The sequence below is a fragment of the Peromyscus leucopus genome, chromosome 8b (assembly GCF_004664715.2).
Source record: "Peromyscus leucopus breed LL Stock chromosome 8b, UCI_PerLeu_2.1, whole genome shotgun sequence".
Taxonomy (NCBI): Eukaryota; Metazoa; Chordata; class Mammalia; order Rodentia; family Cricetidae; genus Peromyscus; species Peromyscus leucopus.
This window is the reverse complement of record NC_051086.1, coordinates 581,413-601,926: the sequence shown is the minus strand read 5'-3', so window position 1 is coordinate 601,926 and position 20,514 is coordinate 581,413. Positions and strand designations below refer to the sequence as shown.

The following is a 20,514-nucleotide window of genomic DNA, read 5'->3' as shown; positions in this document are numbered from 1 at the left end:
ATGATCTTTGAAATATTCAAATGAACTGACAATACAAATGTGACTTTGAGAGGATAAAGAGAGAAATACTAATCTACTCAGGAAATCGGCCCAGTGTCAGAGGCCTCCTGCCTCACCAGAGTACAGTCAATAAAATGCCACTCACCAGAGCCCAGAAGGATCACCTCTAGAAAGCAAACCACACTGGAATCACTTCAGCCATCCAAAAAAAATGTGATCTATAGCGGTCACATCGCAAAGCCCTGTCTGCTTAATGACATGGTGCCTTTTAGCTGGAACCTCAGTAAGACTTCTAATCCTGGAGGAACAGCAAAGCAGGTATGAAATTGGTGCCAGTAAAGGATACCTTCCAGCCATTTTTAGAGGCTAGAAGGCTTACTAGCCAGTGAGTGAAAAGGTGCCAAATAAAATGCTCAGCTAGATAACTATTTGATCTTGTTTTAGTTCATGTGTATGGATGTTTTATCTACATGTATGTTGATATACCATGTGTGCCTGGTACTACTCATGGAGACCAGAAGGTAGTGTCTCTAGAACTGGAATTATAGAAGGTTGTGAGCTGCTGTGTGGTGCTGGGAATCAAACCCTGGTCCTCTGGAAGAGCAGTCAGTACATTCAACCACTGAACCATCTCTCCAGTCCCTTGAGTGGGTAACTTTTCAGCATTAAAAACAAACAAACAAACAAACAATAAACAAACAGGGAGGGGCAGGGTCTAGCTCTGTATTCACTAGACCCTTGGTTTTCATTGTTGAACAGGCTAGCTTCAAATGCACAGAGATCTGCCTGCCTTTGCCTCTCAAATGCTTCAATTAAAGGTGTATGTATCACCAGAGCTGGCCTTAAATTAATTTACTTATCTATCTATTTTTTGAGACAGCATCTCACTTTGTAGCCATGGTTTTTCTTGAACTCAGAGATCTGCCTGCCTTTGCATCCCATGTGCTGGGACTAAAGGTATTCATCACTACACTAACTTTAATTTTGGGAGACAAGGATCTCATGCAGTCCAAGCTGGCTTCAAACTCCCTATGTAACTAAGGATGACCTTAAAACTTTGATCCTTTTATTTTTATTTCTCAAGTGCCAGGATTATGATCATAGGTGTATATCACCATGTCTGGTTAATGTAGTGATCAGGATCAACTCCAGAGCATTATGCAGGTTAAGCAAACACTCTACCGGGTTACAGTCCTAGGTCTTGTGACAGCATTTTAAAGACTGTTCTCTTTTTTTAGGGGAGTTGGTGGTGGTACGAGGATAAAGCCAGGGCTTGCACATGCTAGTCATGTGCTCTACCAATACGCTGGACTCTGCCTTACACAGCTGTTTTGTTTACTTGTAGTGAGCTGTAACCTGTGATTGGCCTTACAACCTTTTCCTAGGATTTAGAAGGAGCTGTACCCATTCAGACCACTTTGCCATAGATTGGGAAGTCAAAAAATATCAAGCTCATCCAGTTTGTGCCTAAAGTACGAAGCTTTACTTTTAAGTTCAAGGTAGTTAATTACCCATTGTTTGTGGTAGTAAATGCTGAAAAACAAGATAACTGGCTATCTGTGAGGCCACCCCGTCAGGTATCTGTTAAATTTAAAAAGCAGAAAGAGCTACACAAAAGGAATATACAACTTCTTGATTCTGTGTCTCTGGGATGGTACAACCCAAGAAACTAGTCTACCTGAGCTGAGTATGTTACTCCCAGGACTTGAAAGGCAGTTGTAGGCAGATCTCTTGTGATTTCCAGGCCAGCCAGGGCTATAATAGTGAGACCCTGTCTCAAAACCAAAAACCAAACCAAACCAAAACCAAAAAACCCTTCCAAACCACAAAAAACAAACTCCACAAAACCCAACAAAAATGAAACTAGTCAGTCAGGCATGGTGGCGCACACCTTTAATCCCAGCACTCGGGAGGTAGAGGCAGGCGGATCTCTGAGTTTGAGGCCAGTCTGGTCTACAGAGTGAGTTCCAGGACAGTAAGGGCTACACAGAGAAACTCTGTCTTGAAAAACCAAATAAGAAAAGAAAAAGGGGGAAGAAACTATTTTTCTGAATGACTGAACAAAGAAAAAAAAGAAAAAAGAAAAAAGCAATTGCTTCATTCTTTTCAGATTCATTTTAAAAACCATTAACATTAACAAGAATCCAAAAATCAATTATAAAGGCCTTTATGTAGATCATTCCAGCTGCTCAGCAGGTGCTGCCCTAAACCTCCTGGCTTAGAGTTCAGCTGTAGTGGGAAACTCAGCCTGGATGCTTGTGTGAGTACATCTGACATGACTGACAGCATGTTCCTTGGTGTCTTGTCATACTTCCTACAAACTCTTCAAATGGAAGACAGACCTGCCACTAAGCCATTCCCAGATCACTCCACTTAAATAAAAATTTCCGTACTTTGGAGCTGATTTCTCCTTAAGTGAAAAACCATACGACAACCTCACACATGCATCTCAGTCACTGCTTAGATACAAAAACCTGGGCTGGAGTTTTGAAATGGAGGCACACAACAATAGGACTGGATGGGGATGACATATAAAAAGACAAAGGAGGGGCTGGAGAGATGGCTCAGAGGTTAAGAGCACTGACTGCTTCTCCAGAGGTCCTGAGTTCAATTCCCAGCAACCAAACCACATGGTGGCTTACAACCATCTGTAATGAGATCTGGTGCTTTCTTCTGGCCTGTAGTCATACATGCTGTGTACATAATAAATAAATAAATCTTAAAAAAAAAAAAAAAAAGACAAAGGAGCAGAAAGCCTGTATCAGACTATATGGGTCTCCTTCTCTATCTGGATGTGTGATACTAGTACTTAGAGGCTGAAGATGATACATGTCATCTCCAGTTTTAAGCTTTTTAGAAATGAAGGCACCAGGAAACACACACACATACTCACACAAAGGCAATATGGAAAAGTCTCAGTTCATTTCAAGCAAAGTTTACCTTAAAGACACCAACAAAGCCAAGCGTGGCTGTGCGCTCCTGTGATTCCAGCACTTGGGAAGTGGAGGAAGGAGGATCAGGAGTTCTAAGCCAGTGTGGGTTATAAGAGATCCTGTTTCAAAACTACAAGAACAAAACAAAATATCACCATCACTACCACCACCACCACCACCACCAAAAGAAATCACCAAAAGACTTGCAACTAAGACGGATTTAGAAAACTTTGTTTCTAGAACTTGGCGTCCTGCTTGGTTTTTATTGTCAACTTGATACAACCAAGCATAGATTAGATCCTCCTCCTGAGAAGAAGGAGAACTCAGATCAGATTGGCCTGTAGTTTCTGGGGGGAAATGTCTTGACTGTTGATGGGGAGGACCCAGCCCCCTGTGGGCAGTGCCACAACTGGGAAGTTGGTCTTAGACTGTATAAGAAAACTGGCTGAATAAGCCAGCACGTAGCATGGTTCCTGTCTGCCTTCCCTCGAAGATGGACTGTGACCCAGAGGCATAAGACTGAAATTGCGTTTGGTTGTGGTGTTTATCACAGCAACAGAAAACTAACCAGGGTACTTGGTAACATCCTCAAGTGCCAGATGAGGCTTTCTAGCCGTGCTGCCCTCATTAAGTTACTGCTCCCCTATGGGCCAGCTTCTCTAATTCTATTACATGACACCTGTTCACTCACGGCACTGTCATCAGCCATGGAGGGAGTTACTATCTGGACATGAGCTGTTCCTGTTTTTGGGAAGGAGAATCTAATCCATTCTATTCACGACAGCTACCATGCAGCTCTGGCACAGGGACAGGTTGTGCCAGTCAAATATCCAGAACATTGGACCTCACTACTCACTTAGCTCAACTCTCCAACTATGAAATGGTGTTAGAAGTAGAGGAAGTAGATTGGTCAATGCCAGGTGAAAAGAAAAAGGCATGCTCACACATGCTCTTCATCATTAACCACAGATTTTAGTACCTTACACCTTATACCAGCCAGGCCTGGCTCACCTTACATGAGGCTTGATGTAAAAAGCTCCTGAGTCTGGGATCCTGGACACCTTACCATTTAAATTTGCAACCCCTGACCCTCATGTGAGAAGAGTCAGAAGACCACCCATGCACTTCCTGAAAGCAGAGGGGAGAACTGGCCATAAAAATTGCCATGGAAACAGAGGTCTCCTGTCACAAGCTGCCCGTTTGCCTACAACATTCTTTTAAAGGAGAAAAGTCCTTAGGGCCTTTCCTTGATTTATCATCATTATTCTTAAAGATTTATTTTAATTTGCTGTATCTGTGTTTTACCTGCATGTATGTCTGTGCACCATGTGCGTGCCTAGTGCTCATCAAGACTAGAAGGGGGCATGGGATTATATGGAACTGGAGTTACAGACAGTTGTGGGCCCCATGTGGGTTCTAGGAATTGAACCTTGGTTCTCTAGAAGAGAAGCCATTGCTCTTAACCACTGAGCTATCAGTTCAGTCCCTGCTGTAGTATTCTTGAACTGGTGGCTCTGAGTGCCTGTAAACTAAAAGAACACTTTCTCATTTTGCTATCTCCAGCTAGAGATCAAACCAAAAATTTTCAATAGTATGTGTGTGTGTGTGTGTGTGTGTGTGTGTGTGTGTGTACACACAGACCACGGTGCAAGTATAGAGATTGGGGGACAGTTCTCTCCTTTCACAATGTGGGTTTGGAGGACTGAGCTCAGATTATGTGGACTGGCAGCCAAGTACCCTTATCTGCATCTTGCCAGCCTGTATTGATCAAAAAAATTTTATTTTTTAAATACATAATTTGTTTTTATTTTTATGTTCATTGGTGTTTTGCCTACATATTATGTCTTTGTGAGGGTGTCAGAAACCCTGGAACTGGAGTTACAGACAGGTGTGAGCTACCATGTAGGTGCTGGGAATTGAACCCAGGTCCTCTAGAAGAGCAGCCAGTGCTCTTAACCACGGGGTCATCTCTCTAGGCCCTGATCAAAACATTTTTAAAGATTTATATTTATTTACTTATTTGTATTTGCATGCACAAGTGTGTGGAGATGTCAGTAAAGAGCAGAAGGTGGCAGATCCTTTGGAAGTAGAGTTATAGGTAATTGTAAGCTACGTACCACAGGTGCTGGGAACCAACTAGCATCTTCTAGGAGAGCAGCAAGTGCTCTAAACTGTGGAGTCATCTCTCCATCGCTGGATCAATTTTTAAACTCTGTGCCTCATCTCTTCTTAGATGAGTAGCAATCAAGGACAGACTTGTCCAAGGTGGATTCTCATACTCTGATTCTTGATGTTTAACTGTGGTCATATGGTATAGTTAATAAAGCTATGCTGAAGTTATTTTTCCCTCTAGATTTTAAAGTAAATGGGGAAAGTTGTGTCTTGGAGAGCTGAATCCACGTCACTAAGTCCTGTCCTCAACATGGAGGCCTAATGAGGTAGGTTTGGTCTTCTTTTCCTAACTGTGGGATGCCAATATAATTTGTTCGATGATTTGGTAAGAAAGGAAAGGAAAAGCCCGATGTCTAAAACTTTAGGGTCATATTATATATATCTTATATACATACACTTAAAATTTTTGTTTTTTATTTATGTGTATGTGTGTGTGCCATGTGAGTTAATGTGCACCATGTGTATATATATACACACACATACATATATATATGTGTGTACACACATATATACCCTTGGAAGTCAGAGGGTACCTGATGTGGGTGCTGGGAACCAAATCCAGTCCTCTGCAAGAGCAAGCAGTAAGTGCTGCTAATTGCTGAGCCACCTCTCCAGGACCATCATAAGATATCAATAATCTTACTCAAGAGGCTATGTATATACTCTGCAATAAAGGTCCTTGCTATTAGTTCATGTGTCAACTTTGAAACTGAGTATATCTGACTGAATCCTATGTTTCTCAGGAATGTAATAGCATGGGGTGTGCCTCATTCACTGGGCCAGGGTCCAGTCACCAATGAAATCAGCAACATAGGATGAGCCAGGATCACACTTACCCTCATCCCTAATGTCAGCATTAAAGGTTCCACCCCAGCCACAGACATATTTGTCCTTTAGAAACTAGCTTTTGTCTCTAAAAAATTTAGCTATCATTTGTCTATACCAGCTCCAAAGTGACTAACTTCACATAGGAATCATCGTGCTGTTCTTGAACAATCACACAACATTCCATTTGAGGTGTCCCTTGCAGAACTCCTGAAGGCCACAAGCTGGTTCCTAACTCCTGACCATGCTTTTTTTTTCCAGGCTTTGCTTTCCCATAGTAAAGAGCCCTATTCTTCTGACACGTCCCTTCTCTGGATCTTGACTAGCTCTATCTGGTCTTCTGGGAAACATAACTAAACTGCACACAGTTTTCCTGGACAGCCACAGTACAAAGGTGGGAAAATGTATCTTTTCATGTTAGAAGTAATGCTGCTTTTCCTCACAAAGCATTCCCATATGAGGATGGCTTAGAAAGGTGAAATGGCTTGCTTAGATCAGAGAGCAGGTAGAACCAGTTATCTGATTCATGTTAGGCAGACAACACATTCAAAGCTATTTCCCCAAGTACTCTGCTGCAACTACCTAATCTGGAGATTCACCTCCAGAGATAGTACACAGACCCTAAATAAACCAGCCTTAACAGAGCTGAGCACAGAGGAAGCTGTCCTTAACAGCAGTGCTGCAAGCCCTTATCACTTATCTACTGATCGCCAAACAAATAAACAAGCACTTGAGTCCTACAGTGGGTTTTATCTTTTGGGAAATACTGAGTACTGAACCCAGGGCTTCATGAATGCTAAACATATACTATACTACTAGCTTTACCCTGAGCCCTTCTAAAAAATTTTTTTAATGTGGAACTCCAGCAAAGGAGCTAAGAGGCTTCAAGTCATTTAAAGGCATTGGTTCCCTTGTATCTACTTGCTATGTACCTACTCGAGAGAGCTTTTGTTTAGAAATCACACCATCACTACCAGCACTGGGTTATTATATATGCATTTAGCATATACCCTTTCTCACTGGGTACTCAAGTTTATGCAACTTTGATTTCCTATGTTTTACTTAGTTCTAGTGTTTTATTTACACAGAGAAACCACTATATCCTTCTAGGATTTTAGCATTAGAAAAAAAAAATTACCAAAGAATGGCTTTCAGACCTCAAATAATCTGAATGACTTCCCACATTTCTTTTAGATATGTTTAATTTTTCATTTAGCCACCCTTAAAGTGTGGCTAGTACTACTGCCTGTGATTCCCTAGCATCAGTTACCCCAGGCAAGAAGCTTCTCCTTTCCCATAGCTCAATAGGATGTACACTGCCTTTTCATTACTGATCATCCAAACTCTATTCATGCTTTGCAATTGGATTCCCATCTTGTCTTCCATCAGTTTTTCAAGACCTTGCTGTTCTCCACTGACTTCGCCCTCTTTCATCATAGTGTCCTAGTTACCCTGGTTACTCTGCACACTATCCCAGCTGCACTATTCAATTTCGTTTCCTTACTGAGCTCCACAACATTCACCGTCCTAGGAATTCCTTCAGCATCTAGCACTATGGAATGTAGACTTGTATGCAATATAACCAACACCTGTTTTTCTTATCAGGATAATCTTCTTTAAGTAGTCAATGGCAATAACACTTTCCTTCCTTTCTGAGGCAGGTGGGATAGTGGTGGTAATGGCAAGTGCTATACCACTGAGCTATAGTCCAATCTCAATGCATGGCACTGAACAACATTGCTGCTTCCACAGGCTCTGCTCTTACAACTTAGAGTAATCTTCCTTGAAAACACTGCCACCACAAAGCCGGTAAGTTGGCTGGTGAAAAGAAAATGGGGGCAGGGTATATCTGCATCGTGAAGGTCAACATACTATGTAAACTGAAACCTGCTAGAGCACTCTGACACATAAACTCCTGAATGTGTGAAGCAATCTGTAAGGTACTTTCATATATAATACTAAATGTTGCTTTTAAGGAACTAATATTTTAGCCATTAGTGTTTTTAGCAGGAAAAAAAATCACATTTTTTAAACTTAGTAACATTTTTCTTTTAACTGTTATAAATACAAAAGCAAATGCTTAAAGAAATCAGGTTACCTAGCCAGAATTAGGCAATCATCTTGTACTGAGGAGAACAAATCATTACAAATTCAAGTTAATACACACTCTTCCCTCTGTGTAACTTTTTAAACTGCTTTCTGTAATGTCAAAGACCCTCAAAGCAATGGTTCTAGATCCTTCCAGTTCAGCACATACTAGGAAATAAAGCTTTATAATTACAATGACATAGTAAGTTACTTTATCTTACAAATGGGAACAGGATTAAACAAATACTTTTTATCAAATAACATCTTAGCTTTCACTGTACCTCAGAAACAGAACACACTACATGGTCATTAAAAGAAAATCAGCTGGGCATGTAGTTCAGTGGTCAATGGCTTGTCTAGCATGGGAAAGACTCTAGGTTCCATCCACAAGGCCACAAAATTTTTAAAAAATTGATGAGAGAAAGAAACAAACAGGAACTATTGATTAAGTAAAGACATAAGAAACTACTTCAACGTGACTATAATATGTAGAAAGCTATGAACTCTGGTTCTTGTCTGAGGGACATTACTATTGGCCGCAGAATAATTTTTGCCAGATTAGAAAGAACAGCCCCCTTTGTTTAGGCAGAAGCCAGAATAAGGTGCCATTTTTTCACACACTGCAGTGAACCTGAAGTGAGGAGCCTTAGAATAGTCCAAAGCAGCTCAGACTCAGGGGAACAACCACAGGCAATACAATCCCTCAGGGAATACTACTCACTGATCTTCTGTTCCAAAAAACTTCACAAAGAAGCATTTCTTTCCACGTGGTTTCTTCAAGTCCTTGGGTGGATTAACAATCTGAAGGATAAAAGAGAAAAAAGGTATGAGAACACAGCAGTCTACTAGAAAAGTATTTGTCATAGCTCTAGCTAGGCTGGAAAAAAAACCCAGATTTTAAAAACAACTATGTCCCAAAAGAAACGAAGGCTTTCTATTTGTCCCGTATCTGGCACTTTTCTATTGTGAAGAAATGTGCAAATATTCCTTAAATTCCCCATAGCTAACAGGTAGTGTATTGTTTAGTAGATACAGCTTTTACTGTAATGGGTCCTGGTAAACAAGCAGTTAAAACTAACAGCAATATCACCCCTACCCCCATGTGATATGTGATCAATGAAGAAACAGAAAATATTCTTCAAAATACTTTCAGTGCAACAAGAGTTAAGGCAGGAAATGGTGGAAATAAAGGACCACTGAGGCACAGGAAACACCATACTGCAAAGAGTCTACAGACATTTCCTGGATTCCTAGCAAGACTACAAAACCAGAATGTTTGGAAGGCTATGATGGATCACCTCTCAAAAAATCTGGAATGTCAACTTCTGCAGATATGCACTAGAGCAGCACATATGGTAACAGGGGAAGAAGATTTAAACTTAGTTGGGACAAAAATACTTTGGCTTTTCACTACCCTACATTTAGACTTTCCTCTTCCTGGAGAATCTGTTTCTTCTTTCTTAGATTTAAGTGTAATGATACATTCTGACTACAGTTGATTTCCAAGATAAAAACAACAAGTTTCACAAACCATCTCTGACTGAAGAAAGATGTGATTACTGTGCATTAAACACTTTGATATACCTTTCAAAACCTAATGATAACTAGAGGTAAAATATATAAGTTTTATCTGAAGGAACTCATTTAGAGACTGAGGGAAACAGCATTCTCCCACATCCTTAACTTCAACTTCAGTCTTCCTTTAATAGCAGCAATACACTCACCTTTCCCGGCCAGGGAGGATACCGGCCCAGTTTCCCCCTAGAGAAAATAATACAGAGTCAGAACTTGCCCTGGAAAAGCCAGTCCATCTCCTTCAGCCCACTCAATAAGCAATTTATGCTCCTATAACTCTAGGCTGGCATTTTCAAGGGCCACAACAAAAGCAGGCATACTGGAGCCTTTAATGGGCTCCACAGCTCGGCTCAGGACCTTCACACATGGAATACAGAACTATACATGTATGTGCCTGATGTCTGTGCATTCTTCCACTGAGAAGGAATACAGAGTAACAAAACCATTAAGAGTCATTAGTCTGGGGCCTCCCAGTGACAGGGTTGGAAACAGTTCTTTCTCTTTGTAAACATACTTTCCCTAAGTCTGGTTTCATTCACCACAAGATCGGCCTTCCTTTGACAAATGATCATGGAAACCTTCCTCTAGGTCGGGAAACTACGCAGCTTCAAGGAGACAATGGTCAGTTTTGATTCTGGCTGTTGTCGGAGACACAAGGCACAGAACGAGAGGCACTGGTCACCGCCTAGCCATCATTTGTAAAGGAGAAGTCCCCCTCTCCTCGATTTCTTCACGGGGCAGCGCCCGGCACCGGATTTCGCCACTTGGAGCCTCGAGCCCACGTCTGTCCCATCGGAACGCGGGTTTGGACGGCTCTGTCCCCCGCGAGGTAGCCTCTCCTGCTTTGAGAAGAGCACCGGAGAGACCCCGGGACTCGCGAACCCGCGCGACAACGGAACTCGCTGCACTGGCAGCCAGCGTCCGGGCTCCAGAGCCGGAGCCCTCCCCTGGGATGGCCTCAGGGTTCAGAGCCCGGACCGCCGCGGCCACCCTCGGCCTCGGTCCCCCGGGGACCGGACAGCCCCTTCCGCCCAAGCGTCGTTCGCAGCGCGGCGGCACCTCGTCTTCCCAGCTCTTGGCTGCCAGGAGCAAACAATAAAGCTACTTCTGGGACAGCCGCCAACCCTGCAACCAGGAAAAACAGCTTCGCGCCGTCGTTCCCTCAGCCCTAGCCACCGGGACTCACCACACCAAGTCGCCGAGCCGCAGACTCACAGCCGCCATCTTACCACCCAACCACCGCCGCCGCACGGGCAGCCGGGAACTTCAGGTCGCCGCGGCACCGCCCATTGGAGTGGGCCTGACCACGTGACGGGGGCCTGCTGTCATCCGCCAAGCGGATGCGCTGACGTCACCGCGCCGCTGGCGCTCATTGGGTGGTTTGGAGACACGTGACTTAAGCGCCGCGCTCTCAGCGCGTCGAAGCCCGGAGACTCCAGGCTCCTGCCCCCTCCTCCCTCCGGCTCGTGACAACGAAGCGTCCACGGTCCAAAGCAGCCGCGGCGGAGGCGGCGCGGCCGGACTAGCGCGAAAGGAAGCCGACTGAGCTGCCCACCTCGCTTCCGGGGCTCTGGACTCATCTCAAGTCTTTCTCGCCGCTTCCGTTACGGCCGTTAGTCGGGCGCGGGCCCCGGGCCGTTCCTGAGCCTTCGGTGCCGGGCGGACGAGGCTTGGAGCTCGGGTGCTGCTCCGACTGACCCTGGCGCGGCCTGGAAGCCCGTCTCGATCCAAGCCGGGGGCCCGAGAGACCCTGGTTTCCCGCGAGCCCGCGCTCGGGGCGGGAGCTCCAGCCTGCTGAGGAGCGCCCTGCTCGACGGTCGGTTTCCGGAGCGGCGTCCGCGCCAAGCGTTCTCGGCGTCGCCTGACTTGTTTTCTTGGACGTGGACTTGGCATATCTCGGCTCCCCCCGCCCCCCGGGCTGGCGAGGGAAAGCGGCGGTTTGTAGAGAGGCTCCCTTCCCCCGGGCTGGGGACCCGGCCATGGGCCGCGGCGCGGGCCCTCCGCGTGCCCGCATGCAGCGCTCGGGAGCGGGCCGCTGAGCCGCGCCGCAGCCCGGGGGTCCCGGGCCGGCATGAGGACCGCCACGGGGGGACGTCTGCGGCCCGCGTCGGCTCTGGGGACAACGGTGTGTGCCGCGGTCCAGTCCAGCCTCCCGCGTTAGTCTTTGTAAGTAGTGTGACACTTTGCAAGAAGTTGTGACAGCTGGAAGACAGATGACAGCGTAGAGGGAACTGTTAGCTGCTGAGGGGCAGGGCGGCTGCCCTAACTTCCGCAGACGGGGTTGCAGCTTGACTTTTGTTTTGTGTAAGAAAGTCTCACTCCCAGAACAGACGACTGGGAGTACGTGCACTTAACTTAAGGGTGGACTTAACTTACAGCTGTGCTTTTTTTGAGTCAGCGCCGGCTTGGAAGGTGTCAAGTTCATGCCCATTTCCCCAAGGCAGTGTTCCCACGTAGAGGCTTTGGTTGTAAATTGCTCTGGCGGCGTAGGGTGGAGAAGCTTGGTGGGTCCTTGGATTGACCCCAGCCTATTTTTTTCTTAAATTTCCTAGAAATACCACAGATTATTTGCAGGGACTGCCATTTACACTGTGTTAATTTAAACACAAACTGACCATTTAAAGTGTATTTAATATTTCATAAAAATTACTTAATAAAGTTTAACAAGTGCTCTTAATTTAGAAGTTAGAATTTTGGAGGAATTAAAGAATATTGTAATGACGTCTTTAAATGTGCATCTTTACAACTAGACCTAGAGGTAATCCCATTAAAGTAAGGAATAGAGCAAAGGATACATTGTCTAATTCTAGCTAATGAAATAAGAAAACTATCTAGTTCTACCTAATGAAATAAGACAGGAAACAAAAATAAATGTGAAAGAAAAGTTGTCATTTCTGTAGATAATAAAACTGCATTTTGGAATAAAAAGAGAAAAGCCATTAAATAAGAAAAAGTTAATGATAAAATTAGCATACACGTTTCTTTGTTTCATCAGTAGTCTGTTCTAAAAGTAAAGTGATTAAAAAGAATGTATTTATGAGAACAAAAACATAAACGGTCCCTGGGAATACTTGGAGATACAGAAAAATCCAGTGGCTTTTGCATAATCTTTTTTTTTTTGTGTGTGTGTGTGTGTGTGTGTGTGTGTGTGTGTGTGTGTGTGTGTGGTTTTTCAGTGTAGCCCTGGCTCTCCTGGAACTTGCTCTGTAGAACAGGCTGGCCTAGAACTCAGAGATCTGCCTGCCTCTGCTGGGATTAAAGGCATATACCACCACCTCCGTAGGCACAATTTTTTAAAAAATATTTTATTTCTTCCTGTGTGCATTCTAATATTCAACTTATTCAGAGTATTTAAAAACTAGTCTCACAGCCAGGGCTACATGGAGAAACCCTGTCTTGAAAAAACAAAAAAACTCTAATCTCTAGGTTTGTGTTTTGTTTTTTGTTTTTCTTTTTGTCGTTTTATTCGGAAGCAGAGTTTCATGTAATCCAAGATGGCTTTCAGCTCCTTATATAGCCAAGAGTAATTTTAAACTCCTGGTCTTCCTGCCTCCACCTCCACAATGCTGATTACAGGTGTATATTACCATTCCTAATTTAATTCACTGTGGGAATTGAACCCAGGGCCTCCAGTGTGCTAGGAAAGCACTCTACTGAGTTACATCTCCAGCCCATTTGTAGCTATTTTTAAGACTTGTAAAAATTTATGTTTTGTTTACAAATTTAAGAATTTATGGCTCAGCAGATAAGGGTGCCTGCCTCCAAGCCTGAAGACCTACATTCAGTCCCGGAACCCACATGAGAAAGAACCAACCTCTGTAAGTTTTCACACATGCACACACATGCATACTTGCATGTGAAAGTAAAACTTGGACAAATGTGTGAGACAGCACTAGCTTAAACAGATTAAACTTCCTTAAACAGTTAACTCTTTTAAAACAGGTTAATTAGATTCTCTTAAGTGTTTTAAACGACATGTAGTTTTTTTTTCTTAATTTGCTCAGATACTTCATATTTCTTTTCTATCTCTTTTTTTTTGGGAGGGAGTTGAGACAGGGTTTCTCTGTGTAGCCCTGGCTGCCCTGGAACTCTGTAGACCAGCCTCAAACTCACAGAGATTCGCCTGCCTCTGCCTTCCAAGTGCTGGGATTAAAGGCATGTGCCACCCTGCCCTGCTACTTCATATTTCTAAAGAGGTAAACTTATAAACTTTATAGTAAGCTCTTTCCAAGACCATAACTCAATTTTTTTTTGTTGTTGCTTTTGTTTTTTTGAGACAGGATTTCTCTGTGTAGTTTTGGTGCCTGTCCTGGATCTCGCTCTGTAGACCAGCCTGGCCTCGAACTCACCGAAATCTGCCTGGCTCTGCTGGGACTAAAGGCGTATGCCACCACCGCCTGGCTTATTAATTTAATTGTATAAATGCAATTCAGGTTCTTTTATGGACTTTAGAATTTAATTATACTTTCTTAAGCATTTGGAATTAAATGCATAAGTTTAACATGACCTTTAATATAGTCTGATCGTCTTAAATGTTTCTAATGGCCTAGCCCAAGAACAAAATAGTATGTTGTGAACATCATAAAACTTAACCAAAATCTGACTTGTAAGAGTTAATAGGTGATTTACTTTGTCCTCTAGTCTTGTATCCCTGCTGGCTAAGGCTTGCACACACTGTTGTAGCTAATGTGGATTTGAGTTGTGCCCTCTGAAAGCCTGAACTGATATGAGGATACATTTAAAAAAATTTTGGCTAAGCAGAAAGCCTAGGATCTGGTTGCTTTGCCACTTCCTTCATCCAATTGAATAACTTGCTGATCCATTTCTTAGAGTAAGATTGTGTTTCCTCTCAGTGGGGAGCCTGCAAGCCTTTAACTTTCATTCAGTTCAGGTTTATTTTCACAGCCAGGTGAATTTTCAGCAATGTCCTGAGGCCCTTTGAGGTTTCTTTTTTCCAGTATCCTAGTGCATGTGGTAAACATTTTGCACAGGCCAATCTGTTTTACTGCTTATGTCTTTGCAGCCTGGATAGATGATTTTGTTTTTAACTCATTTCTATATTTTTACTACCTTATCTGGTGTTATATCACTTTTTTATGATGATAATGAAATGAATGAATTTTGAATATATCCCAGTACATCTACATATATATGTAGATAGACAAATCATCCTGAATTAATTCATATTTACAATTTATCCTGCAAAGTACAGTCACATTTTGTAGGGGACTTGCAAAAAGGATTCTAAAATTGATCTGAAATAGGTTAGAAGCCAGTTTTAAAAAAAAAATAATTTATTTTTATTTTATGTGTATTGGTGTTTTGCCTGTATGTATGTCTGTGTGAAGGTGTCAGATCTTAGAGTTACAGATAGTTGTGAGCTGCTATGTGGATGCTGGGAATTGAACCTGGGTCCACTGGAAGAACAGAGTGCTCTTAACCACTGAACCATCTCTCCAGCCCCCAGTTATTATTTGAAAAAAAGAAAGAGAGAGATTAACTTTTAATTTAGTATACTAAAAGTGTAAGAGTTTTCAAGACAGAGCAGTACTGGTTAAAGAATCTCTCCCGTAATTGATTAAACGTAACACGGCTTTTAGCATGGACTGTAACTATATATGAGGTCTGCTTTGGTCTACGACAAATCAGCAGGGAAAGGAAGAATCTTCAGTAATTGTTACTGGGGAAAAAACAAGTTAGAGCCTGTTCTTAGACCTTAGAGCATAGTTAGTTCAGTTTAGGTTAGAGTTAATAGAAGACTGACTGGGTGATTCCTTTTATATGGTCTGTTTGGAAAGGGCTTTCTAGGCACAAAGGAAATGAAAAGGGGCACTTGCCAAAAAAACAAAAAAACAAAAACCAAAAAACACCCAGTTTTGACTGCATCAATACACAAGCTTTTGACCTGAATTATGTGACGGTGGATGATTTCTAAAATAGGAAAAATTTTATATTTACAACTATACTTAAATGAGTTAAGACAGTTATAATTTGTCAATGGATTCTTCTTGACAAGGAAATTTTTTTAAATCTGTGTAATTGACAACTATTTTTGTTATTTTGAAAATGTTTATCTTTGTTATTTTGGTTTGACCTGGCCCTTCTTTTCAATGTTAACAGAAATCATGCAGTGACACCTGCTAAGACTTGTTGGTAGCCATGTCGGAGCCCCACAGGGTCCAGTTCACCTCTCTCCCAGGTTCTTTGAATCCTGCATTTTTGAAGAAGTCCAGGAAAGAGGAGGTTGGAGGAACAGAACAGCATCAAGACTGTGAGCCAGCTGCAGCCGCTGTTCGGATTACACTCACCCTCTTTGAACCAGATCACAAACGCTGCCCAGAGTTCTTCTACCCAGAGCTGGTGAAGAGCATCCGAGGGAAGGTGAAAGGCTTTCATCCCGGAGACAAGGTACATTCCAGTAGACCCAGAGTTGCTCTACAGACCTAACATGAAGATACCGATATGTTCACATGGGCCTTTTATATCAGGGAAGTAAGTCCTGGGCTTTCCCAAGATCACAACTCATCTAGAGTGAGAAAAGAGAATTTTTTTAAGAATCTGTCTCCTGCCAGGCGGTGGTGGCACATGCCTTTAATCCCAGCACTTAAGAGGCAGAGCCAGGCTGATCTCTGTGAGTTTGAGGCCAGACTGGTCTACAGAGCAAGATCTAGGACAGGCACCAAAAGTACACAGAGAAACCCTGTCTCGAAAAACCAAAAAAAAAAAAGAAAAAGAAAAGAAAAAAAAAAGAATCCGTCTCCTGACTTATGCTAGAGAAAAGTATATGGCACATCCAAGGCCAGTTTGAGTTATGGCTGGTTATATAAATAAAAGAAGCAACACATTTTTATGTTAATTTATTTATTTGATTGGTTTTTCAAGACAGGGTTTCTCTGTATAGCCTTGGCTGTCCTGGAACTTGCTCTGTAAACCAGGCTGGCCGCTGCCTCCCAAGTGGTGGCATTAAAGGCGTGCGCCACCATTACCAGCTCATTAACACTTTTAAAAAGTGTATGTGTGTTTATATAGTTTCAGAACATTGTCTTTTATTGCTTTCTATTGTTGTGACAAATATAGAGACCAAAAACAATTTGGGGAGGAGGAAAGGATTATTTCAATTTACAGCTTACACTACAGTCTATCATGAAGGGAAGTTAAGGTAAGAACAGAAGCAGGAGCTATGGAAGAATACTGCTTAGTGGCTTGTTCCTTTTGCTTGCTTAGTTACTTTTCTTATGTTGTCTAGGGCCACCTGCCCGGGGGTGTCACCACACAGAGTGGCCTATTCCCACATCAATCATTAATCAAGAAAATATCCCCCATAGATCTGCGTACAGGTCAATCTGATGGACATATTTTCTCTTTTGAGTCCCTCTTCTAAGATCACTCTAGCCTGTGTCAAGCTGACAAAAACAAGTAGCACATAGTTTTACTATATAGTCCAGATGACTTTGAATTTAAGATTCTCCTGTGGCAAACTCTCAATCCTGGGATCACATACTTATACCACTATATCCAAATATAAATACAAATATATAATATAAATACAATATAAATACAATTTTTAGTTGAGTCACACATACATGAAAAATACATACGATAAAGTTTGTGGGTTTTCACAAACTCAGCACAGCCATGTAACCTGTACGTGATTCACAAAATACAACATTTACCAGGATACTAGAATTACTTCTACTTGCCTCAGAGAACACTATCACCCTTCCTTACAGGCAACTGCTGTCAATCAAGACCAGTTTTGCATATCTTTGTGTGTTGTATGTGTATAGAATCATGTATCATGAGTAGGAGCTAGATGAAGAGCATTTTACAAATTTACTGTATATGGTATACTGTGTTAGGCTAGGAAGAAAAGGTAAGTAGGATCACACTTGTGGCATTTGGGTCTTTGGTGGTTTTTACTAGAACAGGGATGAGGCCAGCACCTGGTTCACAGTGTCTGAGGGTGGAGTGAGATCATGTTAAAGTCTCAGGCATAGTGTCTCAGTGCCAAGTATTCACTTACCTGACTCATTTTAGGGGTGTTTGGAGGAAGCATTAGTTAGAAACATTCCTCATCTAGTTAGATCTAGTTAGAAACATTCCTCACTTTTCTTAAGTAAAAATGTATAGGGTTATGTTTTGTTTTGTTTGAGGCAGGGTCTCATGTATCCCAGGCTGGCTTCTTAACTTACCATGTAGCAAGATGCTTTTGAATTCCTGAACCTTCTTCCTCCACCTTCTAGGTGCTGAGATATGCCAACACACCTGACCAAAAATATGTTTATTATTTTTAAAGTTATAAGTGTTTTTCTTACATGTATATATGTATACTGCATGTGTACCTGTTACCCGCAGAAACTAGAAGGAAGTGTGAGATCCCCTGGAACTGGAGTTACAGATGATAGTGAGCCTTCATGTGGGTGCTGGGAATTGAGCCCAGGTCCTCTGTAAGAGCAGCCAGCACTCTCAACCACTGAGCCATTTCTCCAGCTCCATTATTTGCTTTTATGTATATAAGTGTTCGGTCTGTGTGTGTCTGTACCCTGTGTGTTGCATGTAGAAGCTACAAGAGGGAGTTGGGTCCTTTGGAACTGGAGTTACAGAGGGTTGTGAGCTGTTATATGGGTGCTGGAAAGGGGACCCCAGGTGGTCTGCAAACACTCTTAGCTGCTGAGCTATCTCTCCAGCCCAATGTTTGTTGTCTTGATTGATATCTTAGCCAGAATAAAGTCAGTGCATCTATACCAAGAGTCATTGTATTGTATAAGAACCCGTAAACAGGATGAGAAAATAATTTAAAATATGTTCACTATTACTTTTTCAGTGTAGGGATGGTATCCTCTTCCTTAAGAGAAAGAGACATTAGCAGGAGTAGGTTAACATATTTATCTATGGGCTCAAATTCCGATGCTCTAACTTACCTTCTTTTTCTGGTTTTTATTTTGGCAGCTGGGGTAGAGAAGCTCCATATTACTTTCAATATTGTAGAAAAATGCATGGAATATACACAGAGGATATACTCCTGGACTTCAGTTTTACGACTCCTGAGTCAGTTTTACAAGTCCTAAGAGGATCTATCTTGAAGTGTAAAGCGTATAGTGGTGGGCACCCACTCCCACCCCTAGTATAACTCGATACATTTGTGTGTTGGGTCAGTTAGCACCTATTCTTTACAATGTGAAGTGCTGCTGCATGGTGGGAAAGACTGTCCCTGCTTCATGGGAATTTGCAGTCTCATGGGTATTTTAAGAAAATCCTAGGAGAACAGGTAGCAGAAGTTAAAATAGGTAAGGTTTAAGCCCCAGAGGGCTAAGCTTAATAATGGCCAGGATGCTGTCTGGACAGAGGTGAACCTTTGGTCTAGAAATAGTAATTGAATGGTATATTCCTTGGCTTTGAAGAGTTCATGTTGAATTGGTTAGTACTCAAAAATGGGATTCCTAAAGTTATTTTAGTCATTTAAGTTGTATGTGATCATTGTAGAAATATTAGAAGATACAAATAAGCATCTGTTTTTAAAAACAGCCCAGGTAGGTTTGGAGAGATGGCTCAGTGGTTAAGATTACACTGGCTGCTTTTTTATACAGGACCTGGGTTCCATTTCCAGCACCCACATGGTGGCTCACAACCATCTGTAACTCTAGTTCCAGGGGATCTGATGTTCTCTTCTGACCTCTTTGGGCAACAGGCATGCATATACTATGCATATATACATTCAGACAAAGCACTTGTACATATAAAATAAAGATAAAAATTTAAAAATAAAACCCAGACATTTATTACCATTAAATGTTTGTATTTTGTACGTACCACAGTATTCTAGTATATGTATGTGTGTATGTACGCTATAAATCATGTAATTGATCTTATGGGTGTGTGGGTTTTAGTAGACAGGAAGGTGGAATACAGGAATTTTTTCTTTTTTCTTTTTTCTTTTTTTTTGAGGTTGGAAATGGAGCCTTACGTAATCTGGGCTGGCCTAGAACTCTGTTCTTTTGCTTCTGTTTCCCAGGTGCTGAGATTACAGGCATGTACCTCCATGCCTGGCCTAGAGACTTTTGTTTTGAAGCAAACGTCCATTTTTCAGTATTTTATTTATACTCTAAAGTCTTAGCATATTTAGTGTAATCTCTATTAATATTAAAATTCCTTGCCCAAGAACATAAGTCTAGCTATGGACAATTTACTTGATAAAAATAAATGCATGAGTAAACCTACGGAGTAAAAATAAACTTTAGAAGAATAGATGAAAATATTTGGAATGGTTATTGAGGTTGGCAGACAAGAGGGTTATGATAGTGAACCCTTGAAGGTATGTTTCCAAGGGTAAGAATTCCTTGAATCAGTGTTTGACTGAGAAGTACTATTCAGACCACTTTTTGAGTTCCCTTAAGTTTGTGTTTGATTGTTTTTATGGTTTTGGTTCCTTTTTCCTTTTCTTCAATGCTTTGTGCTTACAAGGCAAGCATTCTACCAGTGGTACTGAGTTCTCAAACCCCTTATATCACTTTTCTAAAGACAGAATGGCTATTAAGGACTTGTATTACATTCAGTGAGTTTTTAACCTTTTTTTCTTTCTTAATATGAAATGCTTCATGAATTTGTGTGTCATTGCAGCAGGGGCCATGCTAATCTTCGCTGTATCATTCTAATTTTAATATATGTGCTGCTAAAGAACGCATTGTTTTTCACTTTTTTTTGTTTTTTGTTTTTTTCGAGACAGGGTTTTTCTGTGTAGTTTTGTGCCTTTCCTGGAACTCACTCTGTAGACCAGGCTGGCCTTGAACTCAAAGAGATCCACCTGCCTCTGCTTCCCGAGTGCTGGGATTAAAGGCATGTGCCACCCCTGCCCAGCATGTTTTTTTTTTTAAGTTTTTTTTTTTTATTTATTTATTATGTATACAGTGTTCTGCCTGCATGT

The 20,514-nt window shown here is 42.0% G+C and overlaps 2 protein-coding genes and 1 pseudogene across 11 annotated transcripts in view; 1 reads left to right on the top strand and 2 right to left on the bottom strand.

The window, feature by feature from the left end:
• Positions 1 to 10,879, bottom strand: part of Glyr1 (glyoxylate reductase 1 homolog) — a 39,894-nt gene extending 29,015 nt beyond the window's left edge. For 3 of the 5 annotated variants that reach the window (XM_028894780.2, XM_037200753.1, XM_037200754.1), the window contains exons 1-3: positions 10,780 to 10,878; positions 9,743 to 9,779; positions 8,740 to 8,819 (exon numbers count right to left, since the gene is read on the bottom strand). In XM_028894780.2, the coding sequence (XP_028750613.1) occupies positions 8,740 to 8,819; positions 9,743 to 9,779; positions 10,780 to 10,817 (155 nt within the window). In that variant the 5' untranslated portion in view covers positions 10,818 to 10,878. Of the gene's footprint in view, positions 1 to 8,739; positions 8,820 to 9,742; positions 9,780 to 10,779 lie in introns of all 5 variants that reach the window. The other 2 variants (XM_037200755.1, XM_037200756.1) reach the window with 1 other exon arrangement.
• A 152-nt stretch (positions 10,880 to 11,031) lies between these two features.
• Positions 11,032 to 20,514, top strand: part of Ubn1 (ubinuclein 1) — a 34,362-nt gene continuing 24,879 nt past the window's right edge. For 2 of the 6 annotated variants that reach the window (XM_028894791.2, XM_028894787.2), the window contains exons 1-2: positions 11,511 to 11,759; positions 15,714 to 16,001. In XM_028894791.2, the coding sequence (XP_028750624.1) occupies positions 15,753 to 16,001 (249 nt within the window). In that variant the 5' untranslated portion in view covers positions 11,511 to 11,759; positions 15,714 to 15,752. Of the gene's footprint in view, positions 11,760 to 13,321; positions 13,412 to 15,025; positions 16,002 to 20,514 lie in introns of those variants that run through there. The other 4 variants (XM_028894790.2, XM_028894792.2, XM_028894789.2 and 1 more) reach the window with 4 other exon arrangements.
• LOC114710648 lies at positions 20,171 to 20,271 on the bottom strand (annotated as a pseudogene).